This window comes from Hippocampus guttulatus, chromosome 9, assembly GCF_054856545.1.
Source record: "Hippocampus guttulatus isolate MCC_2025c chromosome 9, RoL_Hgut_1.0, whole genome shotgun sequence".
Classification (NCBI taxonomy): Eukaryota; Metazoa; Chordata; class Actinopteri; order Syngnathiformes; family Syngnathidae; genus Hippocampus; species Hippocampus guttulatus.
The window spans coordinates 7,549,682-7,575,379 of record NC_141269.1 but is presented as its reverse complement, the minus strand read 5'-3'; the positions used below and the strand labels follow the sequence as shown (position 1 = coordinate 7,575,379).

The 25,698-nt window shown below is 42.8% G+C and overlaps 1 protein-coding gene across 4 annotated transcripts in view; it reads right to left on the bottom strand.

The window, feature by feature from the left end:
• Nucleotides 1-25,698, bottom strand: part of septin9b (septin 9b) — a 74,672-nt gene that overhangs the window by 7,131 nt on the left and 41,843 nt on the right. For all 4 annotated transcript variants that reach the window (XM_086119829.1, XM_086119831.1, XM_086119830.1 and 1 more), the window contains exons 3-6: nt 7,726-7,917; nt 2,464-2,592; nt 2,247-2,328; nt 1,055-1,192 (exon numbers count right to left, since the gene is read on the bottom strand). In XM_086119829.1, coding sequence (XP_085975955.1) covers nt 1,055-1,192; nt 2,247-2,328; nt 2,464-2,592; nt 7,726-7,917 — 541 coding nt within the window. The remainder of the gene's footprint in view (nt 1-1,054; nt 1,193-2,246; nt 2,329-2,463; nt 2,593-7,725; nt 7,918-25,698) is intronic.

Here is a 25,698-nt window from a genome sequence, read left to right as displayed (position 1 = left end):
GCAAAACCTCGTCGTTTTCCCGTCTGCGACTCTTGACAGGCAGGGAGAGCGCCAAGATGCTGACAGATGCTTCTTGTTCAAACACAGCAGTCACTGGTAACAATCATGTCTACGTGCAATCAAACAATATGGACGGTAAAGCGGTTTAGTTGTCGCCGTGTGCCTTGTGGAGCAAATCCGAGGCGTCCACGTAGCATAGCCACGGTGCATGCACACTCGCGCACACACATTCCAGAAGTAACAGCTGTGGCGACATGATCACACGATGAGGGAGGCTGTCAAACACACACAAACTCAATGGCTCCTCTCGAGGGAATCGTTTAACGGGACAAAGCTGGGCCTCGGAAAAATGAGGCAGTCGTGAATGAAGACATCACTGGGAGGTCACATGGTCATGTTATGTGCTTGCAGTTTGTACGCGATGTGCGTTTATAGGCATGTTTGTGTGCAATGCAAAAGTATTAAATCTCCTCCTTTTCAGGAGGTTGGGCATTAAAAAGGGAAATGTCATGTCAAGGGGTGGAAAGAGGACCTGGACTGTGCAAAAGAATTGAACCACCACTCCTACTTCAAAGCAGTCGTTTGGACAGAGTCAAACGATAACTGGTCAGATTTCTGGTTCCAGATGTTGTTCAGCTTTTTACTTGCAATGTGGTGCTAATTGTGTGCGTGGATGGATGGATGTGTACGGAAACACTGTAGATCTTTTAATTCCAAGGTGGGTTACAATAAATAGAATGGAAACCTGTTGGCCTGTCAATGTGACACAGCAATCTGATAAAATGCGAGCAAAGGCAAGCGTGAGCGCGAAAGAGTTCAGTTACTTGGTGAAATTTGATTCTCCAAAGTCCTACTCGGGTGTCTCTGAGGAGGTAATGACTTCCACGTGAGGTCACAAGAGAGCCGGCTGCGGTACAACTGAAGGATTTGGGGAAAATCCCCGGTAGGGCCTGCTTCTCTTTGGCAGCAGTGGGAGACACGAGTGCGGTCCAAGTGTGTAGTTAGCAACATGCTAGCTAGCCTCAGGCATGCTGTCGTCTTTGTGTGCGCTCACCAGTGGCCAGTGGGCGGGATGAAGTATATGCAACAGTGCACCCTGGAGTCGGGGATTCTCTTCTTCCTGTCAATGTTGATCTCTTCCTGCAGGTAGGCTTCGTACTGGTCGTTGATGAACTTCATGATGGGCTGCCAGCTGAGGAGAATGTGGGAAAAAAATTTGTCAACATCCGTGTGCTAAGAAAAGAAGTTATACCTAAGAACATTCCATTTTCTCAAAAGCCAACAGTGCGGCCTATAATCCGATGCGCCTTATATATGGTATCACAGTCTCTTTATATTTCCCAGTTCCAAAGGTCCAGAAGTGTTTCATGCAATTTGGTAAACAGTATGTGCACTACATTATCATTTCACTGTTTATAATTCATCTTGACTTTTGCCGATTGTAGATCAATCTGGACAGTTGCGCATGGATCTCACATGCAGCCATCTCGTTACCTCTGCGTCCCGCGTCCTTGACGTATAATTTTCCCGCGGGACGCACAGTTCCAAATAATGTGCGTTTTTGGGACGCAAGGAAATTTCTCAGTCAAAACAAAACAAAAAAAAAAACTACGGTACATCTTTTTTTCCAGCAACGATCGCAGTTTGATAATAGCCGCCATCGTTGTTTTGAGATTGCTATTGATAAGTAATCTCGCGTGACGAGATTGGCGAGATCGGCAGACAAGTGCCAAGTTGTGTAACGGTAAAACAAGTGTTGCGAAAGTTTATTGCGGAGATATCACAGAGGAAGCAGCTAAAGTTGGATAGTTTTTTGCGATAATAAGTTGACTTTGAGAAAGCCTTGCATCATTGGAAGCAGAGTAAAGAGAGGAGAATTTGTGAACTCAAAAACTGAACCATGGGATGAAATAAGAACTTATTTCTCAGCAAATCTTGTATGCCTGAATAATTTAAAATGTTGCAGCATTTGTTTATAAGAAATAAACCTATTATCAATGTATATTGTTGTTGTTTGTGTTGTTATCATATGCAATTGAATAAGTAGACCATTTCAGAATTCGAAATTTGGGACTCTCTAAACGCATAATGGGACTCCTACTTTTCTGATCAGCGAGTCCCTGGGACTCGCAGGGCTCAAACTGTAAAATTATCACTGCACACGTCCTTTGCTGTGAGTAAGTTGCATTTTGCAAATTAGATGGCGGACTGAAGACGATGCGATTTTGCAATCAGTGAGGCCTCACCAGTTCTCATTGTTGATCTGATCCCCAAAGCCTGGCGTGTCGATGACCGTCAGCTTCATCCTCACACCTTTCTCCTCAATATCTGCACACAGAAAGTGGGCATGAGAGATCGACTGATTTGTCTCGAGGTGTGAATGGCTTTTTGTGGAGACACTTCCTGCGATTGACTGGCGACCAGTCCAGGGGTGTGCGCGGAAGGAGACAAGCGATGACCCACCGTGACTGATGGACTTGATCTCTACGGTCTTTGGGATCCTGTCCTCAGCGTTGGGCTCGACCGACTTGCGGCTCACCTTTGATTTGAACAGCGTGTTCATCAGAGTGGACTTGCCCAAGCCGCTTTGCCCTGTTGACCATGAACACAAGCGTGCGTGCGCACGCGCAAACACGAGACACTTAGAAGAAGGTTTAATGAAGTCACATTTAGACTTTTTAAGGTTACTTTAAGACAATGGGCGATACTCAAATACATTTCGTGATAGTATTTTTAATACATTACAAAATAAGTATGAGCCATTTTACAGTAATTGAAGCGAGCAAGTGGCAGCATTTATTCATGCAAACTATCGACATATAGCTTTGGATATATATACCTTGCCTTTAAAAGAACCAGTGGTTTTACAATCAAAAAGAGACCACCAACAGCACGCTTGCGGAACAGCAGGTGGCTGATAAAATGACTGGGACAATTTAGTCTAAGACACAGAGGAGGTGCTGCAGGAGTCTTTGAAGAAGTGTACTCTCCTGAGTGGTAATTTCTTTTTTACTTCCTTCATCCTTAATACACGTTTTGACCCACAGTGCCAAACCTGAAGAAAAAGACCTTCAAGAAAGCCAAACAAAAGCATATTCTCTCACACTACTAGAGGGAATCCCTCCGGACATCAATTACATGGACATTGTCTTGGGTAGGGCTAATTAATAATTAGGGAGTGCAATAGACCCCCTGACTCTGAATTTTTAGTCTTATCAAGACATTTGGGACAGTTTGGTGAAGGCCCATTTTTTTACCCAGTGGCAAAAAAAGATTCTCTAGACTACTTTTATTTTTTTTTTTTTTTGAGGCATACTCAGATGAGCTTGAATGAAAGAACATCAGTGAAATAACACAAATGTTCATCTGGATGAACAAGAAACGCCAAGATCTTGTCGTTGCTTCCTTGGTGCAACCATCATGTCCAGTACTGTGTCCCAATACTTTCGTTTCTTGTGGAGCTTGTGCCTGTGTGTGTGCATGGGTGAGCATATGCGCGCGTGTGTGTGTGTGTGTGTGTGTGCGCTCCTTAATGGAGCATGAGCGTAGCAGGACAGCTGCAGGGTTATTTGAAGAATCTATGGAGGTTAAGAGGACAGATGTGTGGACACCCCCCCCCCCACACACTTTTTTTTTTTTACCAATTAACTCTTTTTTTCCTGTTTCATCAATATCGATAATATAATGCACGACGGTTTGGAGTTCCATCATACTCTCTAGGTGTAGTATTATGGCCACCAAAGCCCACCATGCCGGTCGCAAATCATTGCAATAGTACCGCAACGCAGAAATGAATTTCAAATGAGTATTTTCCTAGAGCACACTTGCATTGTTTGGTACACCGGTGGAGAGTAAAAAAGTGTGTGATTGAACATCGCAGTGATTTATCATCTAAGCGCAGGTTTCATTCGCACTCAAGGTGATAAAGCAAGCTGACACATGTCGGCTTCAAATCAGTGAGTTGGCTCGCAACAATGATTAAAATGCAATTGTATCTCAAGCTTAGTCCAACTGCCTTGAACCGTCCTTTGACGTGCAGAAAATACTGCCGTCGTGCAACGGGAATGCAGATGTGTTGCTACCTTGTGGTTTTGTAAATGCAAGGATAACCTTGTAAGGAGTGAAATCACGGCATCAATGCGTAGCAGGAGTAACAAATTCAAATCAGGTGAAATGAGACATTCCATTCATGATTTACAATGATAGGCGTGACATCATGCATGCAAATTTATGCTCATACATAAGCTTCATTTTACAATAACAAACGTAACGTGTTCTGATGGTCAACAGTGGCATTTTTCCAGATTTCAACAATCCACGTAGAAATAGCGGTAATGTGTTTCGATGCTCAAACCGTCACCATCATTTCACCCTTTATCAACTCTTAAGTAGCATAACATTTGAACTGTGGTACAGGGGTAAAAATAAATTAAACTCTGCTCGCTAATCCAAAAGCACACGTGAGTGAGACACGTTGCAAAAAAACTATGTAATATAAACGATTTTGGTCCCAACACTGACCTCTGGGGGACACCACGTATAATGTCCAAACCTTTTGATTTGAATTCACCCAACTCCACAAACTGTTGCCGTTCTTTTGAAAAGCTTCCAAGCCAGTTAAGGCCTGTATCCTTAATGCCACAAGCAGCGTCTATAATAACTTCTACATTTTGTATGATGTTATATTGAGTATTATAGTAACAGTATATGAACATCATAAGCAACTATTGATTTATTGATGACGCAAGATTAACACCGGAATGATTTTTTTTTTACCCCTTTCTAACTAATTTTCGAACATTTAACTTGATGTAAAAGAGGGTATATGACCACCAATTGGGTTGACCACTATTTTTACTTTCCATTGGGTTGCTTTTATTTGATGTTTTGTTTGGGTGTATGTTTGCGTGAATTGTCTTTTTTCTTTTTACTCACAAATGTGCTTATAATAAGATAAGAAAAGATAAGATAAGAAAGGATTGGGCCACACGGGAGTCTTGCTGGGGGGGGGGGGGGGGGGGGGTGGTCTTCTGAGCTTTCTTTTTGTCACCCGGACAATTCTGAACAAAAGACTCGAACTCTTTACTGTTGACAGGAAGCGCGATTCCTCAAAGCAACCAACGGTAATTGCTTCGCAAATCGCACTCCAAGCTCCCTGTGCTCCATGTTGAACTTTTATTGATTACATATGCAAATTACAAGTACCATACAAGAAAAAAACTGTCCCCTATATTTCCATACCACGTCCCCAGTCCGGCCCTTTGGCAGGACATCTGATTAACTTTTGTCAAGCTTTAAACCCCAGATACTCTGACACCTTCAAGTCTGGCCTTCCATGAAAGAAGAATTTGCAGACGTTGCAGATGACAAATGTTTTCCTGGGCCGCGACCAGTTCCCAACACGTTTACTCTCTAGCTGAGCCTGCATCCTTTCATTTGTATGCAAACAGCCCAATAGCTCTTCACACCCTTGTGGACTTCAAAGAGCCCTCTGCCCGAGACGACCCGACATCGTGCGCACAGACATTTAGGGCGCTGAATACACAAAAAACGTCTAGACAGACCCAAAATTAAATAACACTTTAAACAGAATATCATTGTGTTCGTTGATTCTCTTATCACTTTTCAAAAGCAAATGTTGAAATTTAAGTACAATTGCAAGCACAGCGCTCCATCGCGAAGTGCGAGCTAAAGCCGATGCATCTTACCCCAAATTAAAGGTATATTTCTTAACATGACAAATTCACCACTTATCTTTATGACCACATTGCTCGTTCCGTGCAGAGTTAGGCACCGCATGATAGTTATTACGCACTGAATTTCATCCATAAAAAGAAGTGCTTTGTTCCACATTTTGGCATGAGGCAGCCAAAACCCCAAACTATTCCTAATGGATAACATGTGATTGTTTTTATTGAACTGAGTGCTGAGTCAATAACTGGTGTAAACACGTAAGAAAAAATTAGCTTTGGGGTTGATTGGAAACATGTGCGGCTGTTTCAAAGAATGAAAAAAAAATGAAGCAACCATTTGTGGAGCTATAGGACAGGATGGCTTGAAAGGTAAGTGGTTTATTTGAGAGTGAGCATGGCTTTTGCAATGAGCACATGTGTTTTGTGGAGTCAGGAGAGCAGTTAAAGTCATCTTGAATTATTTTTACGATAAATATCGGCTCTCGCCAACAAAAGCATGACCAAGAAACAAGGCCGGTGAACTCGATGAGTTATGGTCAGAGGACGCTAAAGCAGAAAATGTTGAGCCAGACAAGTGGTGCAGCGTGACTGTAACACTTCTGACTGAACCAGCGCCGCCACCACCGTGCTTCCTGACGTGACACCGAAATGAATGTGTGCAAATGCAAGGGGGCATAGCACAGTGCAGCAAACGGTTTACAGTAAATCAAACAGCACCAACCTGAGCGAAGTCCATGAGTCAGCTTTTTTCATCCTGTAACATTGCAAAGACTCAAGGCTTTTTATCATCTTGTTTATATGTAACGTGCTGAATTGACGATTTGGAATATCACCAACATTTTCTGGAAAAACTGGATGGATGGGAAATATGCCGCAGTCAAACAAACCGCCGTCTTCACCCTCGATCATACCTGATAGATTCATTGAAGACCCCAAATTGTATGTAGGTGCAAGTGTAAATGGTTAATTATAAGAGGCATGTGAAAAAGGTTCCAGGAATGGTGTCACAAAAGATATGCAAGTATTTCAAACGTGTTTTCCCGTTCAATGTGGGCCAAAAGATCAAAGATCAGCACATCCACAAAAAGATCCTGTGGTATAAGTTTCATTCAGTGCAGAAGATGAGATGAGACTTGCGGCTGGACAACACGCGGCCGCTTCACAATACGCCTGCTCACAACGCCCAGAGCATCTGACACTTCCTGGCAGAGAAGAAGAGTGCCATGCAAGAGTGACCTTACCCACTCAACCTGGCTCAGTGTAATTTCTTTCATCTTTTCCAAGCATAAAAAAAAAAGAGTCATCAAGAGGACTCATTTAACAGCTGTGGGGAACATCAAGATGGCTGTGAGGATGGAGATGCCAAGGATCCTGGAATGCGTCCAGGAGGGTATGAAGGGCTGGGAAAGTGTGTCATACTCCAGAGTTTTCTTTTCTTCTTTGTAATGCGTCGTTTGTGAAACGAGAACTTTTATGACACAAATCATGCAAGTGCCTGGTGACCGTTCCGGAGTGTAGCCCGTCACTAGAACATGACTGGATGTTTAGAACTTGTGTGATGGATTGCTTTGACTTTTATTTGGAGTCGTCGGGTACGATTCAAGTGACGACTTCCTAAAATGTATAAGTTAGCTTCAGCAAATGATAAAACGTGTCCAGTTGGAGGTCAGGCAAGTAACAGTCTTAAGGCATCAGTCACGATGCTAAAATCCATCCATCCATCTTCCATACCGATTATCCTAACAAGGTTCTTGCTACGTGAGCTGGAGTCTACCCAAGCTGACGTGGACCCTGGACTGGCCGTCAGCCAACCGACATTCATATGTAAGGACAATTTAGAGTCTTCTGTTAATTTAAGAAGAAGCCAGAATACAGGCAAGAACCCCACACAAGCACGGGGAAACCCTGAAAACAGCATGCCGGAACCCTCAGAAGCGTGAGGCTAGATGTGCTAACCACTTGCCCACCATTCTCAAAGCTAAAATGATGATTCAATTTCTAACCACGGTGTTAAGGTGTCCGCTCGACTCACCCACAACCATGATGTTGAGCTCAAAGCCTTGCTTCATGGCCTTCCTCCTCATCTGCTCGAGGATGGCGTCGATGCCGACGTAGCCGAAGTCGCCGGCGTGGTGGGCCTTGTCCCCTTTGCCGTGCGGCGGGTTGGGATGGTGCGGCTTGGTGTAGTCGGACATGTTGCTGTGGCTCAGACTGACTTCTGACCCTGAAGGAAGTATGGAGAGACGATTGATTTGATGAGTAGCAGCCTTTCATACCAGAGATGGCTATCTCACGTTTACATACCTAACTACAAGCGAGACAGTTTCATTTTTATGTTATTACCTCACAACTTCAATCCAGTCTGCTTTCCTTTGACTAAATTATCCACCAAATTACTGCACACAGCAGCCAAAGCCACCTGTGCCAGGTGTGCTCCATTTTAAAATCCATGAAAGCTCAACAGGCGGATGCTGCAAACTACAAATGACGCCTTACCTCGCTATTGAGTGGGGGGGAGCTGTAGCAAGAGAAACGCTGCATGCAGCAAGTTCCCGACCACTGTTGCGACAGGCCAAGTGAAATATGCAAAACTGTGCCAAATACACTGGTATGTAACACATGCAACTGTCTGTGGGAGGAGCCAACGCTTCCTGTGCAATGGCATAAAAGCCGCAGAGTTGTCTCTGAGTGCAAACGCAGGCATAAATAAAACTGGCATGCATGGTACACCTGAAGTTGAAAGGACACCAGCACACAGCTTGTATGCAGTTTTATGCATTCAAATGAATGCAAAACCCACAATATTACTGTATATGTTGCTAGAACCACTACCTCAAGTGCTAAGCTTACAGGCCCACCCTCATCCTATGCTTTTCCTCTGCTCTGACTGTCTCTATAATAAGCCGCTCCCGCACAACTCTAATTGCCCCACGGGGATAAATAAAGTTTTCTGAATCTGAATACATGTTAAAACAATCGAATAAAGCGTTGTCACGTACCGCCATGGCACCAAGTCCTTTGTTCACCAAAACGTAATGGTGGGAAGTATAAATATTTTATTGCTGTATTTAAGTATATATTGGAGGTATCAACGTTGCTTTGTATTGTTTCTTTCACGACCTATTTGGTTTTTATTTCTGTCATTGTGGTCTTAAAGTTCTCACTGTGCTATTTTAGACTACGGCTGAAAACTAGCATTTATGCTCAGCCCAGCGCATTTACACCGCTTATTCTTGTGTTGATTAATGTGCACTGTCCCAATGAAATAAAGAAATAAATAAAAGTAAAAAACTTGAGTATTTCTTTTTCTGCTGACTTTTTACTCCCTACATTTGAAAACACACACTTTCTACTCTTGGTCAAAATAGGTTTGTCAGTTTTTTCAACTACTGTGGATGATGATGATGTGACATTAAAAAAAAAAAAAAAAAGAGGTAGTCAACTGCGGTTGACACGGGCCTCATGGTGCTCTTTGACGGCAACTCAACAGATTCATAGACGCAATATATTCCCCATTCATGGAAGCATTTAAGAGAATTGTAACTCACGGCAACCAAAAAATCTGCCACTTTGAATCTAAAAACTCACAGGTGGGGGTTTTAAAAAAATATATAGATCATTAGCTTCCTTGGCATTTTTTTTTGTGACTTAGTGAACAAATTGACTGAATATACTGTAGATTGTCTCCATAGCATAAAAACGACACCAAAACTAGCTCGCTTACAACCGACGACATGCTATTTGTAAATACAATTTGTCTTCAAATTAATTGTGTAAAAGAGCCACAAACAAGGACATTTCAGAGTCTCTCTTTCGACTCCAGCGAAGGAGGTGACTCAGTACTTCTACTTTTTAACAGTCCCGTACTTCTACTTCGGTTCCAAGTGTGATTACTTTCGTCATCTCTGTAAAAAAAAGCGCCTCCGTTCCGCCATCCAACAGTCTTATAAAGAAAAAAAAAAAAACGCAAAAAACAGGAAGTTTTAAACCTGTTAAAACACGAGAGTCACTTTTAACAAGGCCCATGTTGGAATAGTTGTTCCGATTGTATTATTTCTATGTTTTATGTTATACAATGTTCTCTGCTGTATTATTGTTATTCAGATGTTAAATGTTCTGGTGAGTGCAGCTGTTGTGAAAGTGCTGTATAAATAAGGGCGTATTGTATCGTATTCAATTTTATTGTTACTTGTAAGCCTTCAATCATCCAATTCAGCTACGCGCACCACACAAAAGTCAAGCGCAACAGCAGAAAAGGCTGGTTGCTATTGGGGCAGTGAACATTCGGAACGTTTTACATGAGCGCCCATCCCACAAAGTGCATTGTTCTTACAAACAGGGCATGATCTGAAATGGAAATAAACAGGCTTTCCAAGAAGCGGAATGAGAAACGGCTGTCATTTAGACACGGTGCAGTTCGACTCGACTGCAAACGGCCGCTACAATAATAAATATATTGTTAAATCAAGAACTCTCTCACAGTGTCAATCAAAAGTGAGCAGTATTATCCTTTAAAAGCCTTTTTTTTTTTTGAAAGACAGATCTTGAATTTCATTCAATTGTGCAGATGTACCAAATGAAGGGTCCGTAGCGTTTGACGGACGTGGCAACAGCACCGATTTGCAGTCTTGGTGGCTGCTGACGAAGTGATTTGAGGGGCCCCCGCATAGAGTCCGCAAAAGAACATTCTAGTGTCGTATCAAATAGCGTTTTCGTTGAGGCCCCAAAAATCTCTTGCTGCAACCCTGTGTGCAGGCTTAGACGGAGCAAGGCTGTTCTCAGGTTCCCTCCACTCAATCCCCGTGAGCTTCTCCACCAATAAAAAGACAAAAGCGCTGTCGTTTCACACCATGCACGAGGGGTGCGCCACACCTACGTGCAGCCTCCGTGGTATCTTTCAACGCTGTTCATCTCACGACTCCCACTGGATTTGACCACATCAATGTCCTCACTGTGCTTTGGCCAAAATCTCAGCAAACACAGACGAGCCGCAACATGATGACCATATTTATACCGGAATAGAAGAGATCCAATGGAATGAAAAGGGCGTTTGGCAAATTTTTCTCGACTGGTTATCTTCACTTTGCACTTGTATGAAAGTTTTAGAATGCAGGTGTCCAACTCAAGGCCCGGGGGGCTAGATCTGGCCCACCACATCATTTTATGTGGCTCGCGAAAGCAGCTCAAACATGTCAACTTCCATGAGCCTTTCTAAAAATTTCCAAAATTTTAAATTCTCAAATGTAATAAATAAGAGAGATAGTCTAAGCATTTTATTGTTACCAAACCCTTCATGATAGTAACTTCAACAATAGTTCAATCAACATTTATTCTTGACTTCTTTGAATGGTTTCAGTCATAATGGCCCTCCAAGTGAAACGGTAACTAAAATGTGGCACCAAAATTGCGTTGGACACCCCTGTTTGAGAAAGTAACAGAATTGTGAAAATATTATTTAAAACATGACATGCGCAATACTAAAACTTTCACAAAATTAGATTTAAGGCCAAACCAAGTCACCAAAAAACTAATAATTTGTAAATCTTACTGCAGACCTACTAACCAATGTATGAGGAAGTAAGTTAGAACAACGGCAGAGAGCTCGAAGGAAAAAGTGCAGGAAACGACGGAGCTGAAATAGCAAACTTTTGGAAAAATTCTCACAGAAGATAAAGTGCAATGTGCCGACTGCAATGCAGAACTAACTAAGGCGAAACAACAGCAAACACACGTCATTCACCTTACCAGGCACTACTTTTTAAAGTCACACACATTTAACGTTACAGTTACTACAGTGTAGAGCATGAGAATAGTGTCCCAAAGTGGGAAAAATAAAAATAATACCTACACCGGATGTGCATATTTTGCATTGGTACTACTCTATCATAATGCAAAAATAATTGTTTTCCTGATGACTTCATAAATTGACCAGATACTCAGAGGATCATTGATTCTAACAAAATTTAATAACTGCAGCCATGTTGATTTCCCTGTTGACTGAAACTAAGTTCACGCCGACAGATCTTCAAAAAGCACTTTGAGAGGCATTGCTCTCTTTTCATGCTCCAAAAGGCCACTGCTATGTAAACAAACGGCCAAAATGACACTATCGTTACTGCCACTAACAAATTGCCTTGTGAAGGTAAAGATCTTTCAATGGACCAGGTCAGGAAGGGCATTGAAGCCATGAGTAAAAAGGCAACCCTGACACTCAGGAATGCCGATTAATCCATGCTGTAACATGAATCCTCTGAATGGTGGGCCGGAACTGATTTCAAGCCACGTCGCTGTCCTCAAGGACCCCTCGCTGAGGAATGTAGACAGTCCGATATGACAGGATGACATCCACTTATCTTTAGTGAACGTGATGGGTTATCCAACACGATCATTTTCGCTGACTCCTTCACTGGACTTTTCGTCCCAGTGTCGTAAGCGAGCTAGAGGCTGCAAATGAGCTGAACGGATACGGTTCAGGTCCGCGGCCAAGCAGCCTCCTGGACACCGTGACCATCTGTAGTCATAGATTTGTGCTTCTAAGAATAGAGCGAACACTCTGGCAGGGACAAATGGATCAACAACAACAAGAACCATGGACACATGCAGTGAAAGCAAGCATGACCTGCTTTATTTCAACTCTCTTGCCGCCTAAAAGCTAAGACTATTTTCATCTTGGATGAAATGAGCTGGCGATTAGCACCACCCCTCCGCTGCCTAACGTATTTGCGAAGGGTCAAGGCTGCAGGGGCGTCCCTTGAGTCACGTCTTAATTAGAGCGTTCTAATGCGACACAAAGACGACGGCGTCAATGACCTTTGCCACACACGCGGCCTTTCCGGATGAGTAAGCGTGCGACAAATGGGCAGAGACGTTAAGTGTGACTCATATCACCACGACTGCGCGACATGCAAATCTGAAACTTCGGAGACTACGGTGCAACTACAAATCAATTATTTATTTATTTTTAAACGAGAGGGGGGGGGGGGGGGGGGGGGACATGATGTACAATTACTGCCTTCGGTACAGCAGTGTGAGCACAAAACCTTGTTGTACTCGAAGTGTATGTGGGGGGGGGGGGGGGGGACATTTATTTAATCCCAGGCAATTTAATTGGTGGAAGGTGTGTGCTGCGATGAGTTTTAAAAGTGTTGTAGTGCTTTATCTTGGTCATGTTTTTCTGGATCACAAAAACAAACAACTGTTTAAACAAGGGTGTGCAGACTTTTTCTATCCACTGTCTACATGGCAAAGCCAGCTGCTTTTGGTGTTGACGCGATTCATCTCCCAGAAACATACATCAAGTCTCCCCAAGCATGTTTGACACTGCCATCAATTTCAAGTTTTCGTCTACAGAGGTCCTTTTTCTTTCGAATGGAAGCAGTTTGATTCTGGCTCAGATTAATCTTATTTCCACGACTTCCTTTCCAGCCCACTGTATCATCAACACCTGACCCCACGCAATAAAACACACGAAAATATTTGCGCCACTGCCAACATTCCTTCATTTAACTCCCTTAATGAAAACAGCGTCAACTGAAAGCAGATGTTCCGACCATGACAGCTTTCTTCCAATAAAAGCATCATATCAGATGATTTTTGTCTTCACCTTGTGACTTTAAAAGAGGTTTAGCTGAGGCTGTTTGATGGCTGGAGACGAGTTTCAGCTCTGATTTGTGCATGAGTGGACAGATCCCATCAAAGACAATTCCATTCCCTCGTCCCTAATAAAATGGAACTTGGGTTAGGTTTTGGCAGATCCGAATATACATACTTAATATTATCATCTATCAGAAAATCATAAAGTATATATTGTACTGCTTATCTTTATCCCGCGCATTAGTTTTAAATACAAAAATCCTTCGGGGAGGAAAAGCAGCAGCGGAGAAAAATAGGAAAAATGACTCATGGAAGATACAACACGTCATTAACCCAAATGATGTAACTGCTTCTTGTGGTCGTGGACGAGTACTGGACACTGGAACATGAGGATGAATGAGCAAAATATTTTTCACGCTTATTTTTAAAAAATGTTGCGGTCACGTTCCAAAATAGTTTTTAATAACCACAATATGCATTGAAGTCAAGTTGAGCAGCTGAAAACAAATGCTACTCAAGGCTTCCAAGTCGTTGCGATGGTCGCGCAAGTACTTTGTACAGCCTGTACCATTCTTTCATCTGGTTTACTGAGCAAAAAAAAAAAAAAAAAACCTATGTGATCGGGTAGCAATGTTTTTTTTTTGGTTCAAATGGGCTCAAAAGGAAGTGAGATAGTCACGACCCATTTTAGAGCAACTGAATTCATCCTTCCGCTCGATTTACAACAGAATCATTAACCTCACCCCTCAATCACAAATGGTACGGCTCGAGTGTCGCTGTGAACCAGGAAGGGGACGGGACACAAATGGCTTTAGGGGCCCGCGCTCCAAAACTTATTAGCCAGTAAAACCCAATGCCGTGATGCTAAATGATTTATACAGCTCTGTCACGAAGACGAATGTTTGCTGTGGTGAGGCATGATGCGATTGCGATGACATAAAATCGCACCAATAACTTTGAATCCCCCTCTTCCTGCACAATGGCGTGTAGATCATCACACACAACAGAAGAGCAAATGATGGAGTGACTCGGACTGTTTGACAGCATGCAAATGGTTTAATAACACACGGCGGATTCATTTTTGTCACGATAGACCTGTTTCTTGCTCAAATGGGATTTCTCATATAGCGTGGCGAAAACGATGCTTCCCCCCACTTTCAGCGTCTCCCTGCAGGTTTGCTTATTCTGCTCTTCCACTCTAATGATTACTGACAGCCCTTAAACACCGTCTGCCCATATAAGCGTCTGCTTTTTAGAATAAAAAAAAAAAAGAAAAGCATGGTTCTCATGAGAGGAAACCCCTGGATTTTTGCCCGGGTTCACCTTGACTGAATTTCCTGCTTTCCTGTAGGTGCACATGTACTGTATTTATCTTGGTCTGCCCTCACATATTTCCCCTAACTTTCTTTTACAATATTGGCCAATTGGTGGAACTATAAAAAGTGGGCGGGATCATTCTACTGACTGCTTGGTCAGGAAAAAAGATGGATGGCCCAGAAAGAAAGAAGAAAATGCAGAAATAAAATGAGCCCTGGTGCTTAGTAAACACACACACACACACACACACACACACACACACACAGTATTATGTTACGCAAAAGGCATTTTTAAACAGAATGTGAACATAAGCTTTCTTTCTGATACAGATGATGACTCGCCAATATCTCAAACTGCCACAAGATAGCAGCAAGTACAGCAGAGGATGATTTCATGTCAGATTTTGTTTGCCTTCAGTATCGGTGGGTGGTATCAGTAGCCTCCACCAACTCTGATACCTTAAAATAATGCTGGTATTGGTATACTACCCCATCTCTAAATATATTATAAAAATAAATACATAAAATGCATATTATGTTAAAATGTGAATAAAATTAGTACTACAAATAATTTAAATTGGTACACAAAGACACAAAAACAGAAGAGCAGTTCAACTTTTTGTTTCCACTCAATTCTAATGAGAACATGTGCCGTTGCATATGAGCACAGGATTCAAACATGCACAAATGAGTGCTCTCTAAAGTTTTATGGAGTATTTTCCCGAACGTTGTCAGGAAAGAATGTTATTTTTAATTGCAAATAAAAAACGAAGCAGGTGTGCAAACAGATTAAATGCCCATTGTTTTTGATTTTGTTGTTCACAAGCAAGTAACGTTCTTTGTTTTTCAATGTGAAGACATGTCAAAGAGCCACACAAGAAAGACAGCAGACCTTTGTCAGATGGCCATGAGAGTATTACTCTGCATATTTTTTCAAAGAAAGACCGCTCAAGACTCGAGATAATTTACGGCGTATTCACCTTGGCCAAAAAATGGTGAAAGTCTTTAACAAAACATAATGGGCTGCTTTGGAAAAGTGGCCCAACTTGCTGACACGAAAGCGGTAGTGAACATCCAAAAATCTTCAAATGTTTTCCAGTCAGAGTCACCTCTTGCAGGAAGGGACCTACATTTTTTTGGGGCCACGTACAATTTGGAAGGAATCACTCTTAAATCTGAGAGTGACTGGCTTGCATGTTGGAACTGAATGTCTTGTAAAATGGTTTTAATAGGAGTGCCGGGTCGCCATGCACTCTGAGACCAACTGCCTGATTCCAGCCGAGCGAAAGCACGGAACACATCTTAAACAGCTATTAAAGTGTTTTAAATAAATAAATACAACCACAAACAAAAGTGTTTTTGACATAACACAGAGAGTCTCCATCCCTCAGAGTACCATAACTGACCTGTTGTACAAGGCATCCAGAATGCTGGAAAATCTAAAGAACAAGAGCAGGAGAAGAAATAGAAGATGCTCGCGGCAAAAAATAGCGAACAGTTAGCTTATCTGGTCGGGATGTTGCAGTAGCAAACTCTTCTCCATGTCATTTTTATTGCGCTGAGACATGTATAAAACAAACAACATAACCAGTTACTCCTTTATTTGTGTCTGGCAACAGTGTGAGTTTCAGTTCACTTCCTAATTGGCTTTCCTTCCCTTTCATGTCACAATCACGGAGTCCCGGGCTCGGCCCAACGCTGTTGACCACACCCACAAGGATTTACAATCGGAAACGTTCAACAGGTTGTCCGATTGTGGATCCGAGATCATGAAGGGGGAAATGGAATCTTTTGACAATTGGGCCTTGGCAAAATGATCAGAGGGGTGTCAGGGGTAGGGGGGGGGGGGGGGGGGTGCTGAAATTCTGCCTCACAGATGCGTGGTTCTAAAGCACAGCCATGATGTCGCTCAAATCCAAATCTGTGCTATCAAATGCACAAGAACATGCCACTTAAAATCCTGACGCGTTCCTCAATACCACGCTAGCTAAGAGGGGGCCCTGCCGATGACAGCCACAGCTGGCGCAGACAGACATCGGCGCTTCAGAAAAGCTCTGACGAATGCTCCTGATGACCCTTTTCATCTTTCAGCAACGTGCTGGCCCACCGAGAGGTTTCACCCCTCTGGGAGTGACGTAGAACAAAGCGGATGGCCTGACGGGGTGTTGCAATTGGGCTTTTCTCCCAGAGAGAGCACGGCTAATGACCCGTCCCGCAAAAGTTCAGTCGGGTAGCTGTGGATGGAGGTGTCCACAAAGGACATAGGATGACGACGTACAATAAAAGCCTAAAATAACCCCTGAATGAACGGATGTTTGTATTGTATACAGATGCTGTTTATGTAAAAACAAAGTCTGATGTGATGTTTATTTCATCTATTTTCCAAAGACTGATTCTAGCGATAACGATACCATGTCATTTTTAAAAACTTGCACTTTGGCTGTCAATCTGTATGTCCAAGGACCTCCGATTTGATGCCAGTGTCCAGTTTCCACGTCCATTTCGAGGAGACCCCTGCAACATGCATATGAATTGCTCCACATGTATCAACACCAAGCAGTAACAACACAGAAGCAAACAATAACAAATAACTATGAAGCAATAGAAAATCCGGGGTTTGGGGTTCCCTTCCCATTGATTTAAAGTCAATCCAACCGCATTATTTGTAACTGCTGTAGACTGTAAATTTCCCCAGTGGGGGACAAATAAAGGATATCTTATACTTATATACTTATTTCACCATCATTGTTGTTATTCAATGCACGTAAGACTAAAAACTGAAAATTGCGTTCATCAAGGCACGACGTTGTGTCGTCCCCGAAGCGGCAGAACCGTGGCAAGATGCACTCAGAATTTGGGCCTCTAAACCAGATTCAGCCACATAATGTACCGGTAAGCTCACGGTGCGTTTTCGCATATCAAAATTGTGCTCAACAGCGCAAAAAAAAAAAAAAAGAAAAAAAAAACATTGGTTCCACACTTTGTAGTGTAAATCAAACCTTTCAGAGGCATTCTCAAATATGCATTACCGTCAAAACATTGGTGATTTACAAACAAATGAACTAAACAACATTGGGTTTTCCCATTATTCATGTAAACGGCCCCTGAGAGACGGACAAAGCAAAGGCCAACGCCGCCGTGACGTCTCAGTGGTGCAGTGATGGAGACTCTCTTGACGACGGCTATCCATATGGGAGACACATGGAAAGGGGAGTCACTGGGTACAGCCAGAAGCGGAATGACTAAATGACAAATAGCTGAGACCTAACGCAGCAGTAGTGCACATTAAATCACATAAACATCAAGTGTAAAGTAGAAAAAGCTGTCAGGGCTTGGAGGAGGTTAGTCTTCATCATAACGGAACCCGCGCACAACCGGGCTTCAAATGGATGTCAATTCAAAATAACCGCATAGGCAATCAATTGTATTTTTGCAGCCTCGGGAAGCATTTTTTTTAAACATTGCAAGAAATTTACAGTGGAACCTCTGAAGTCAAATGCCGTTGGTGTAAAGTAAATTTTGCAAGCAGAAGATGGATTACAAATGTGCAACAAACTCTGAAGTTTGAACCACTGTCATGTATGACAGCTCATGAAAAAAATATCAGCCTTGCTCATGTTTGCAAGCATCGAAAGGATTACCTTTTGTGGACTTACTCGAAGGGAAGGACCAGCCTTGACTAGAGGTGCCATTTTACAGTTTTCAGTGGGAATTTATTTTGACACTTGACACTATTTATGCACAGTCGGAACTTTCAAAGTGCTGATACGGGGAGGAGCATCAGTGAAAAGACCCATTCCCTCTCAGTCATCCTTCGTTACTAAAGCAACGGCAAAGTTGACACTTTTATCATGTTTGTGTTTTGCTGAGGGCGACCCGGTGAACCAGTGGTTAGTGCGTCGACCTCACAGTGCAGAGGTACCGGGTTTAATCCCAGCTTCGGTCTCCCTGTATGGAGTTTGCATGTTCTCCCCAGGCCTGTGTGGGTTTTCTCCGGGTATTACGGTTTCCTCCCGCATTCCAAAAACATGCATGGCAAGCTGATTGAAAACTCCAAATTGTCCCTAGGTTTGTGTGAGTGCGGATCGTTGTTCGTCTCTGTATGCCCTGCGATTGGCCGGCAACCGGTTCGGGGTGTCCCCCGCCTACTGCCCGAAGACAGCTGCGATAGGCTCCAGCACCCCCCACGACTTTTGTTTTGTGTTTTGCTCATAGCATTGGATCACTTCTTTTGAAACCGCAAGAACGATTAACAGTGTTAAGTGTTACTTAAAATATTGCTTGTACAGTTCCTAAAGGTCTCACGGTAGCCATTACAATGAAATAATATGTAATCATTTAAGAAATAGCTTCAAAATCCACCCCCCCCCCAAAAAAACAAAACAAGGCACCATGCTGAGGTTGTACACTTTTCATTAATAACGTGAATGCAAAGTATTCCTTTCACAAACGTCGGCGTTTTGTGCAAAGTGCTCATTCCGTTCAAGATATCCAACATGGCCCCATTATCACACGCCGCATTTTTCCCCAAGGTGACTCACAAAAGATAGGTGTGACTCTAGGGATGTCCTTTCACCTCACAGCTGTCATCAGTGTTGGAAAATACTATCTGCAAATCAAAATCGAAAATGCATAAGAAAAAAAAAGTTGGGCCAAGACTGCAGACTTGATGGCAGTGTGTTATTCGCAACGACCTGCGTTTGACTTGCGTTAGGCTCCAGTTACCCAAGCCCCTAATGAGGATGAGCGCCGTAGAAAACGGCTGCATGCATCCTCGCATTGATCAACTGGGTTCCTTTACGGCTCTGAGGATAATAAATGAGGGGTCGTAAGGTTTAGTGAGTGGAAAACTGCCTCAGGACTTGGAGGAATGATTTCAATATATGTAGTAGCCTGGCCAAAGTAGTTAATGGCAAATGAAAATCATCTCAAATTACGCATTTCCACCAAATGCGTTCAAACTGCAAGTCTGAGGAGAAACAGATGTTTCTATCTTGACACTTTTCTCCTACAAGAATCGATCACCCGTATTAACTCTTGAAAGTATTGAATGTTTATCAGTATTTTTGGGAGAATTTTGAGTGTTCAATTGTCCCCCCCCCCCTCAATGCATTTCAGTGGACGCCAATTATATGGATTTTTTTTTTCTGTGTCACCAAATTAGCAATTTTGCTACTTTTCTGACCACTTTAGCTACGATAAAAAAATGAATAAATAGCGAGTTTAATATCCGTTCAGAAACGGACAAAATGAACTTGCGGTAACAGGTATGAGAGAGCGTGAAGGCGGTAACACCAAATTTAACACACCTACTTTCCATCTACACCTGAGAACTTGTTAGACTAAGGAGTCAGCTGACAAGAGGAAGGGGACTTAAACAATATTTCAATCATAACAAACCAACATTCCCTCTCCCCTCCTTCGTACATACACTTTGTTGTTTGAAGCGGTTATAGATGAAAGAGGAGCGATTCAAAGTCTCTTGGAGTTGCCATGATCATCGTTTGGTCAAGTCTTACTTTGTATCCTTAAAATGAAACAATATCGCCCCCATTTGCTTTACAGGAGACTGAGGGCAGCAAGTTAACAGACTGCTGAAGTAAACTGGAGACTGTGGAGTAGAATCCTGTCATCTCCGAAGCAACGAGGTAGGCTAATTTTAGCATGTGGGCTTATTTTGCTCATTATGCGCCGAGACTAAGATCTGTGCCATAATATACGCCCTTTCACCCAAGCCGTAAACACTGTTAAACGCATGCGGGTTTCAAACTAGCCTAATGAATTAGGAGTCAAGTTATTTACAAACAGTGAGCTGATCCGATGACCACAATGCAAAACAGTGGCCGATTGGCTTCAACTGATGCCCATGATCACACTGCAATGAGAAATGCCAAACAGAAATGCATGTGGCTTGGAGGCCGCAGGGACAGTTTAAGTCATTTATTTTTTCAGTACACAAGTCAAAAACAAAATCAGCTCTTGTGCTGTGGAAAAAAAGAGCAAGCTTCCTGTCCTGTCTTGTGATTCGTGCAAAGCACACACGTGATTTGAGCCCCCACATCCACAATATTCCCAATTTCAATTGTGGCTTGACCATGAGCGCACAAAACAAGGAAGAATGTGGCAACGCACGACGCTGGATGAGCTCAAAGCTTAAAGGAGAATAACAGCAACCTAATGGAGTTCTATTAGGAACAAGCAACTGGTGGGAGGAGTTCCTGCTGCGCAACACAGTTTGAACCAGTCAACTCTTCCTGAACTTTGCCACCAACTACCAGAGGAGAAAACCAGCCTTTGCATGTGGTTCCATCACTTACAAGGATCAAACTTTGGACCCCAGCACAACCGTGGAGCCCGAGAAGCAACAGTGTTCCTCCCAGGGAAAAACATTGATTACCCATGCATGTGCAAGACACAATAGGAGGGAGTGATAAAGGAGGGGGTGGGGAAATGGGGTAGAGAGTGTGTGGGAAGAGTGCTGGTAGTGATGACCCCCCCTCAAACATCTTTCTTTCTCACGCATACACAATGGGCTGGCGAGCAAGGCGAAACATGAGACTTTTAGTTTTACTGATCTCCTGCCAAACACAAGCTCAGCTTCACCACCATAGTAGAGACCTGACAAGCCCACTGGAACACCTCAAAGCAAACAATCAACTACACTCCGTTTCTCTTTCTTCCTCCATCTTATTCAAAGAACCCCCCCCCCCCCATGCTTGAAAGACGGAAAAGCACAAGGTGAGACATGAACGACTTCAACTCACCTAAGCCCCTTCTTCTCCTCCTTCTTGTTCTTCTCTCCCACTCTGTGGTGCACACACTCCTCAATCACAAGCTCCAGCTGGTGAGCCTGCAGTGTCGCGGCGACTAGCCCCGCCCACCCACAGAGTCATGTGACCTCCATTCCAAGCAGTGGCCGGGAAAACTTTGCACGCTCCACACAAGCACCCCGCCCCCTCATTCAAGCGAAGGTGAATGGGGAACATTGTGGGACTCAAATCATGTGTGTACGTTTTACATTAATCACAAGACAGGACGCCAAGAGTGTGCTTATTTATTCAGGACAATGGTGGATGTTTGACTTGCCGTTACTGCTGTGTGTGTTTATCTGTTGTCTATCTCAAACTTGTGCGCGTCTGTTTTTACGATTTGGTTTTGAGGTTCGAACACAAGAAGAAGCCAAGACATATTTTATATTGGAAAAATGCAAAGGTTGGTCGTAACGTGCGACATTTACTTCATTATTTTTTTGGGATAAATTGTTGTTGTCATAGTAGTTTCAATGCAACATTGATTTTTCTTTCACGTGACTAGTTTTGCAAGAAGAAAAGGTACTTTTCCTCCGTTACGTCGAGCAACATTCCAATTGAGACGTTTCAAAATAGTTTCTTGCTTATTACCAACATATCGCACGCTGTTCATCATTGTCATTCCTCATTATTCCATAACATTTAGGATCATTCCACCTATATATTTTTCATTCAGTATTTCAGAATTCACATCCAATTCCTCCAAGAATCGAAATTTTAGCTTTTAATCATCTATTATTGCTTGCGCGATCTACTGTATGTTTTGGGCTGTCAGAGACTTCCACCTGGGCGTCATCACGAGTCGGAAAGTCAAATCTCCGAAGGTGTTTCCTTTCAAAACACGCTTCAAGTGACACAACCGTATTTGTTATGTAAATTTGACTTATTTAATGTTTGTATACCAGAAGTGGGATCTCTGGAGCTCCTGCCCATCCATCTGGTTTGAAATTCAACAACCAAGTAAAGTAAAGACTCTGTCCCTAAAACAAGATATTTTTCATCATAGCAAGAAATGTGCTGTAAAACTCTGTGTTCAAGTCTTGATTCTTTGGGGTATTTTGACAAATGCACGCCACAGATACTACACAAAAGATATATTCATCCCGTGAGATGAGAGAACTGAAAACAGTTTCTTTCCCCCAGTAGACTGTGTGTGTGTGTGTGTGTGTGTGTGTGTGTGTGTGTGTGTGTGTGTGTGTGTGTGTGTGTGTGTGCGCGCGCGCGCGCGTGTGTGTGAGAACATGAAGGACATGTCGAAATGTAAAGGATTAAAGCTTCTTTAGAGTCAAAACCAACAGGAAATATTAAGTAGTGTTTCCAAACCCTAAATCTCCATTGGTCAGCTCTTCTTCCTGTGTGGTTGTTCACCCCAAAATGCAAACATGACTTCATGGCAAACATTTGTCAGATACTTACTAAAAGATTAAATACAAGTTTATGGTTCTTGCAGCAAAATTTAGATATTTGATTATTTTGTCTCAGTGGGTAAGCTCCGCCCCGGCCCCATTTGCTCAAAAACACAATTGTGAGCAGTTTTCACAACATTCAGCACAAATGTTTCCTTCCTGTCAGCGTTGCCCTGAATCTTGTTCACACTTGGTTGTGGTTTCTGTGTGATTGAGTATACATTATGTGCATCTACATAGCGCACTAATGAAACTTGCAGCCACAAGACTGTAGTAGCTGCTTTTCATTGTGTTTATTTATTTGTGTGTGTGTGTGTGTGTGTGTGTGTTGTGGAGGGCTGTGTCAAGTTAAAATCCTTTTCAAAGCATTCTGTTTGATGACCTACTTCAGTGGTCTGTATTATTAGCGAGCATTTCTCGTGCTGTTTGCTTGAACAAAGCACTAACTTTAAGGCTATATTCTGCAAACACACTCACACACACAAAAAAAGATAAGGTCACAGGGCAGATGAATAAAAACCCAAACTGCAAAGGCAACTCAAGACTATTCGAAGGCAGATTGAATGTATCTCAAAAGCTAAACCTCTTGAGCACCAGTGTCAAACACAAGGCCCGGGGGGCCAAATTCGGCCCGCCAGGTGATTTTATGTGGCCCGTGAAAGCAAATCATGTGTGTCAACTTGCTAAAATCTGTACCGAAATGTCAAATTGTCATGTGTAATAAATAACGTTGAGATTTGGAAATAATTTTGTTATCCTGTTTAGACTCACTTGAACAATAATTGAACAAACTATTATAATTAGCTTGACTGATTTCAAAACTAGTCATCTATTAATGAGTTGTGTACAAATCATTATTTTGTGGTTTCACTGTCCTAATGGCCCTCCGAGGGAAGACGTAACTCCAAAATGAGTTTGACCCCCTGCTCTCGAGCAACGCTGTTCGCTGAAGAACTTAAAAGTGAATGACTTTTGGAGCCCTGAAAATGAAGGTACCATAAATAAAATGTCTGTCTTCTCTTTATCGTGTGTTAATGGCATCATTTGAAATCCATTATGGCTCATTAAGGCCATAAGAACTGTCGGCCAGTGTCCAAATACTTCTGGACATAACTGTGCCTACTGAGCCAGCAAGGCAGTGAACATGTGAATTTCCGGCAAGACTGAACCTTTTGAGTTGTGGCGTTCAAATATGACATTCCCACAGTACATCTCTTTTTCAACAAGGTTGATATTTTCCATTGAAGCTTTCAGGAAACAATTATTAGTATGAAACTCATGACCAGTGATGTTTGACCTTACTATTTCTTTGTGGGAACTAAAGATCAAACGTGTCACAGTTATTTTATGAAGTGCTGGTACGAGGCTAAAAAGCATAGCTCTGAACTAATTAATGGTAAGTACATTGAATTTGAATACAGGCTCGGTGGTTAACCTCGTGAGTGGGAAAAGCGCTCGCAGATGGCAAGAAGCGATGGCTCTCCATTTTCCATTGACAAATGTCAAGCAGGAGTCAAATGTTTGGAAAAGGAAGCAATCTGCTCTCTCCTTGCTCCACAACATAAGAAATATTTTCTCGCAGAAAGACGAATGTGCTTTTGGATGCCGAAGAAGCACCGTGATTGGCCGCGCGCTGAAAAACCGATCGGAGCGCGGCGCACATGGAGGTGATTAACACGAATCACTTCGATGACACAGCCGCTTGAGCGACACGGTAACACTTCCTGCGTGAGAGGTCAGGGGTTGGAAAAAAAAAATAGAGAGAGGTAGGCGGAACCGCTGGGAAAGGTTGGAAGGGTGAGGTGCAGAAATGGAGATGGAGGAAAGAGGAGAAACATCTGGCTCGCCGTGCATATCTCCAGGGAAGAGAGCAAAACCTGTCAGAGACTTCCTGTTGTGTGTCTTTTTCGCCGAGGCTGTGGTGCTCCCCTGTGGCGCAAATGGAGACAGCATGTGTGTGAGGAGTGAGGATGGTTCATATCTCAACACCCCAAAGAGGCTTCATCACTCTCTGCCTATAAACAACCTCCCATTCACGCTCACATTCACACCTACGGACAGAATACAGAAAACAGTAAAACTGACATACATGGTTCTGGAACGTTGGACCGCACAGCGAGGCCAAGATCCAAACTGAGAATCTCTCAACTTTGAAGTGGACATCTGTACCCTTTGCTGTGACGTCGGACGACGGACAGCGACAATTGCTTTTGTTTACAACACAGTGGGATAGGTGAACGTCGGTTGTTAACTCATTCACTCCCAAAGACGTTTTTAAACGTCTTTTCAGACTTGGTCCAGAATTGGCTGGTACTGAATGAGTTAAACATCACACCCTGGTTTCGGATGTCCGCTATTTCCTTTCATATTAGTACGGATGATAAATCCTGCATTTGACTTGTCATCCATGTCAGTTCAGTTGTGTGACTCGTATGACAGCTGAGTAGTGTCACGCAAGGTAACTTGGCAATGATCTCAACGAAGAACAAGGCGGCAACATCCAGTGAGCCCCTTTCTCACAACCAATTTTTTTTCTGTGTCGCTGTTCTGAGTTCTCCTCATGCTTCAGTGGGTTTCTCTTTGTCTTCCTCCCACACTCCCAAAAATCCACTTTAGCTTAATTAAAGACTTAACTGTCAGTTGAAATCAACGTGAGAGAACGTTTTTTTTGTCTATATGTGCCAAGGCAAACAGTCTGAAGACAGGACAGTGAACTTTTAACACGCAACACAAAAGTACAAACACGGTTGCGGCAATATAATACAAATGTCAGAACTCCGATGTGGCACATTTGGAGAAACTCAATAAAAGAGGTTGTTCGTGTTCGTATCTCTTGACCTTTCACAAGATGTTTGTGTATTCACCAAACATTTTGGTTTTG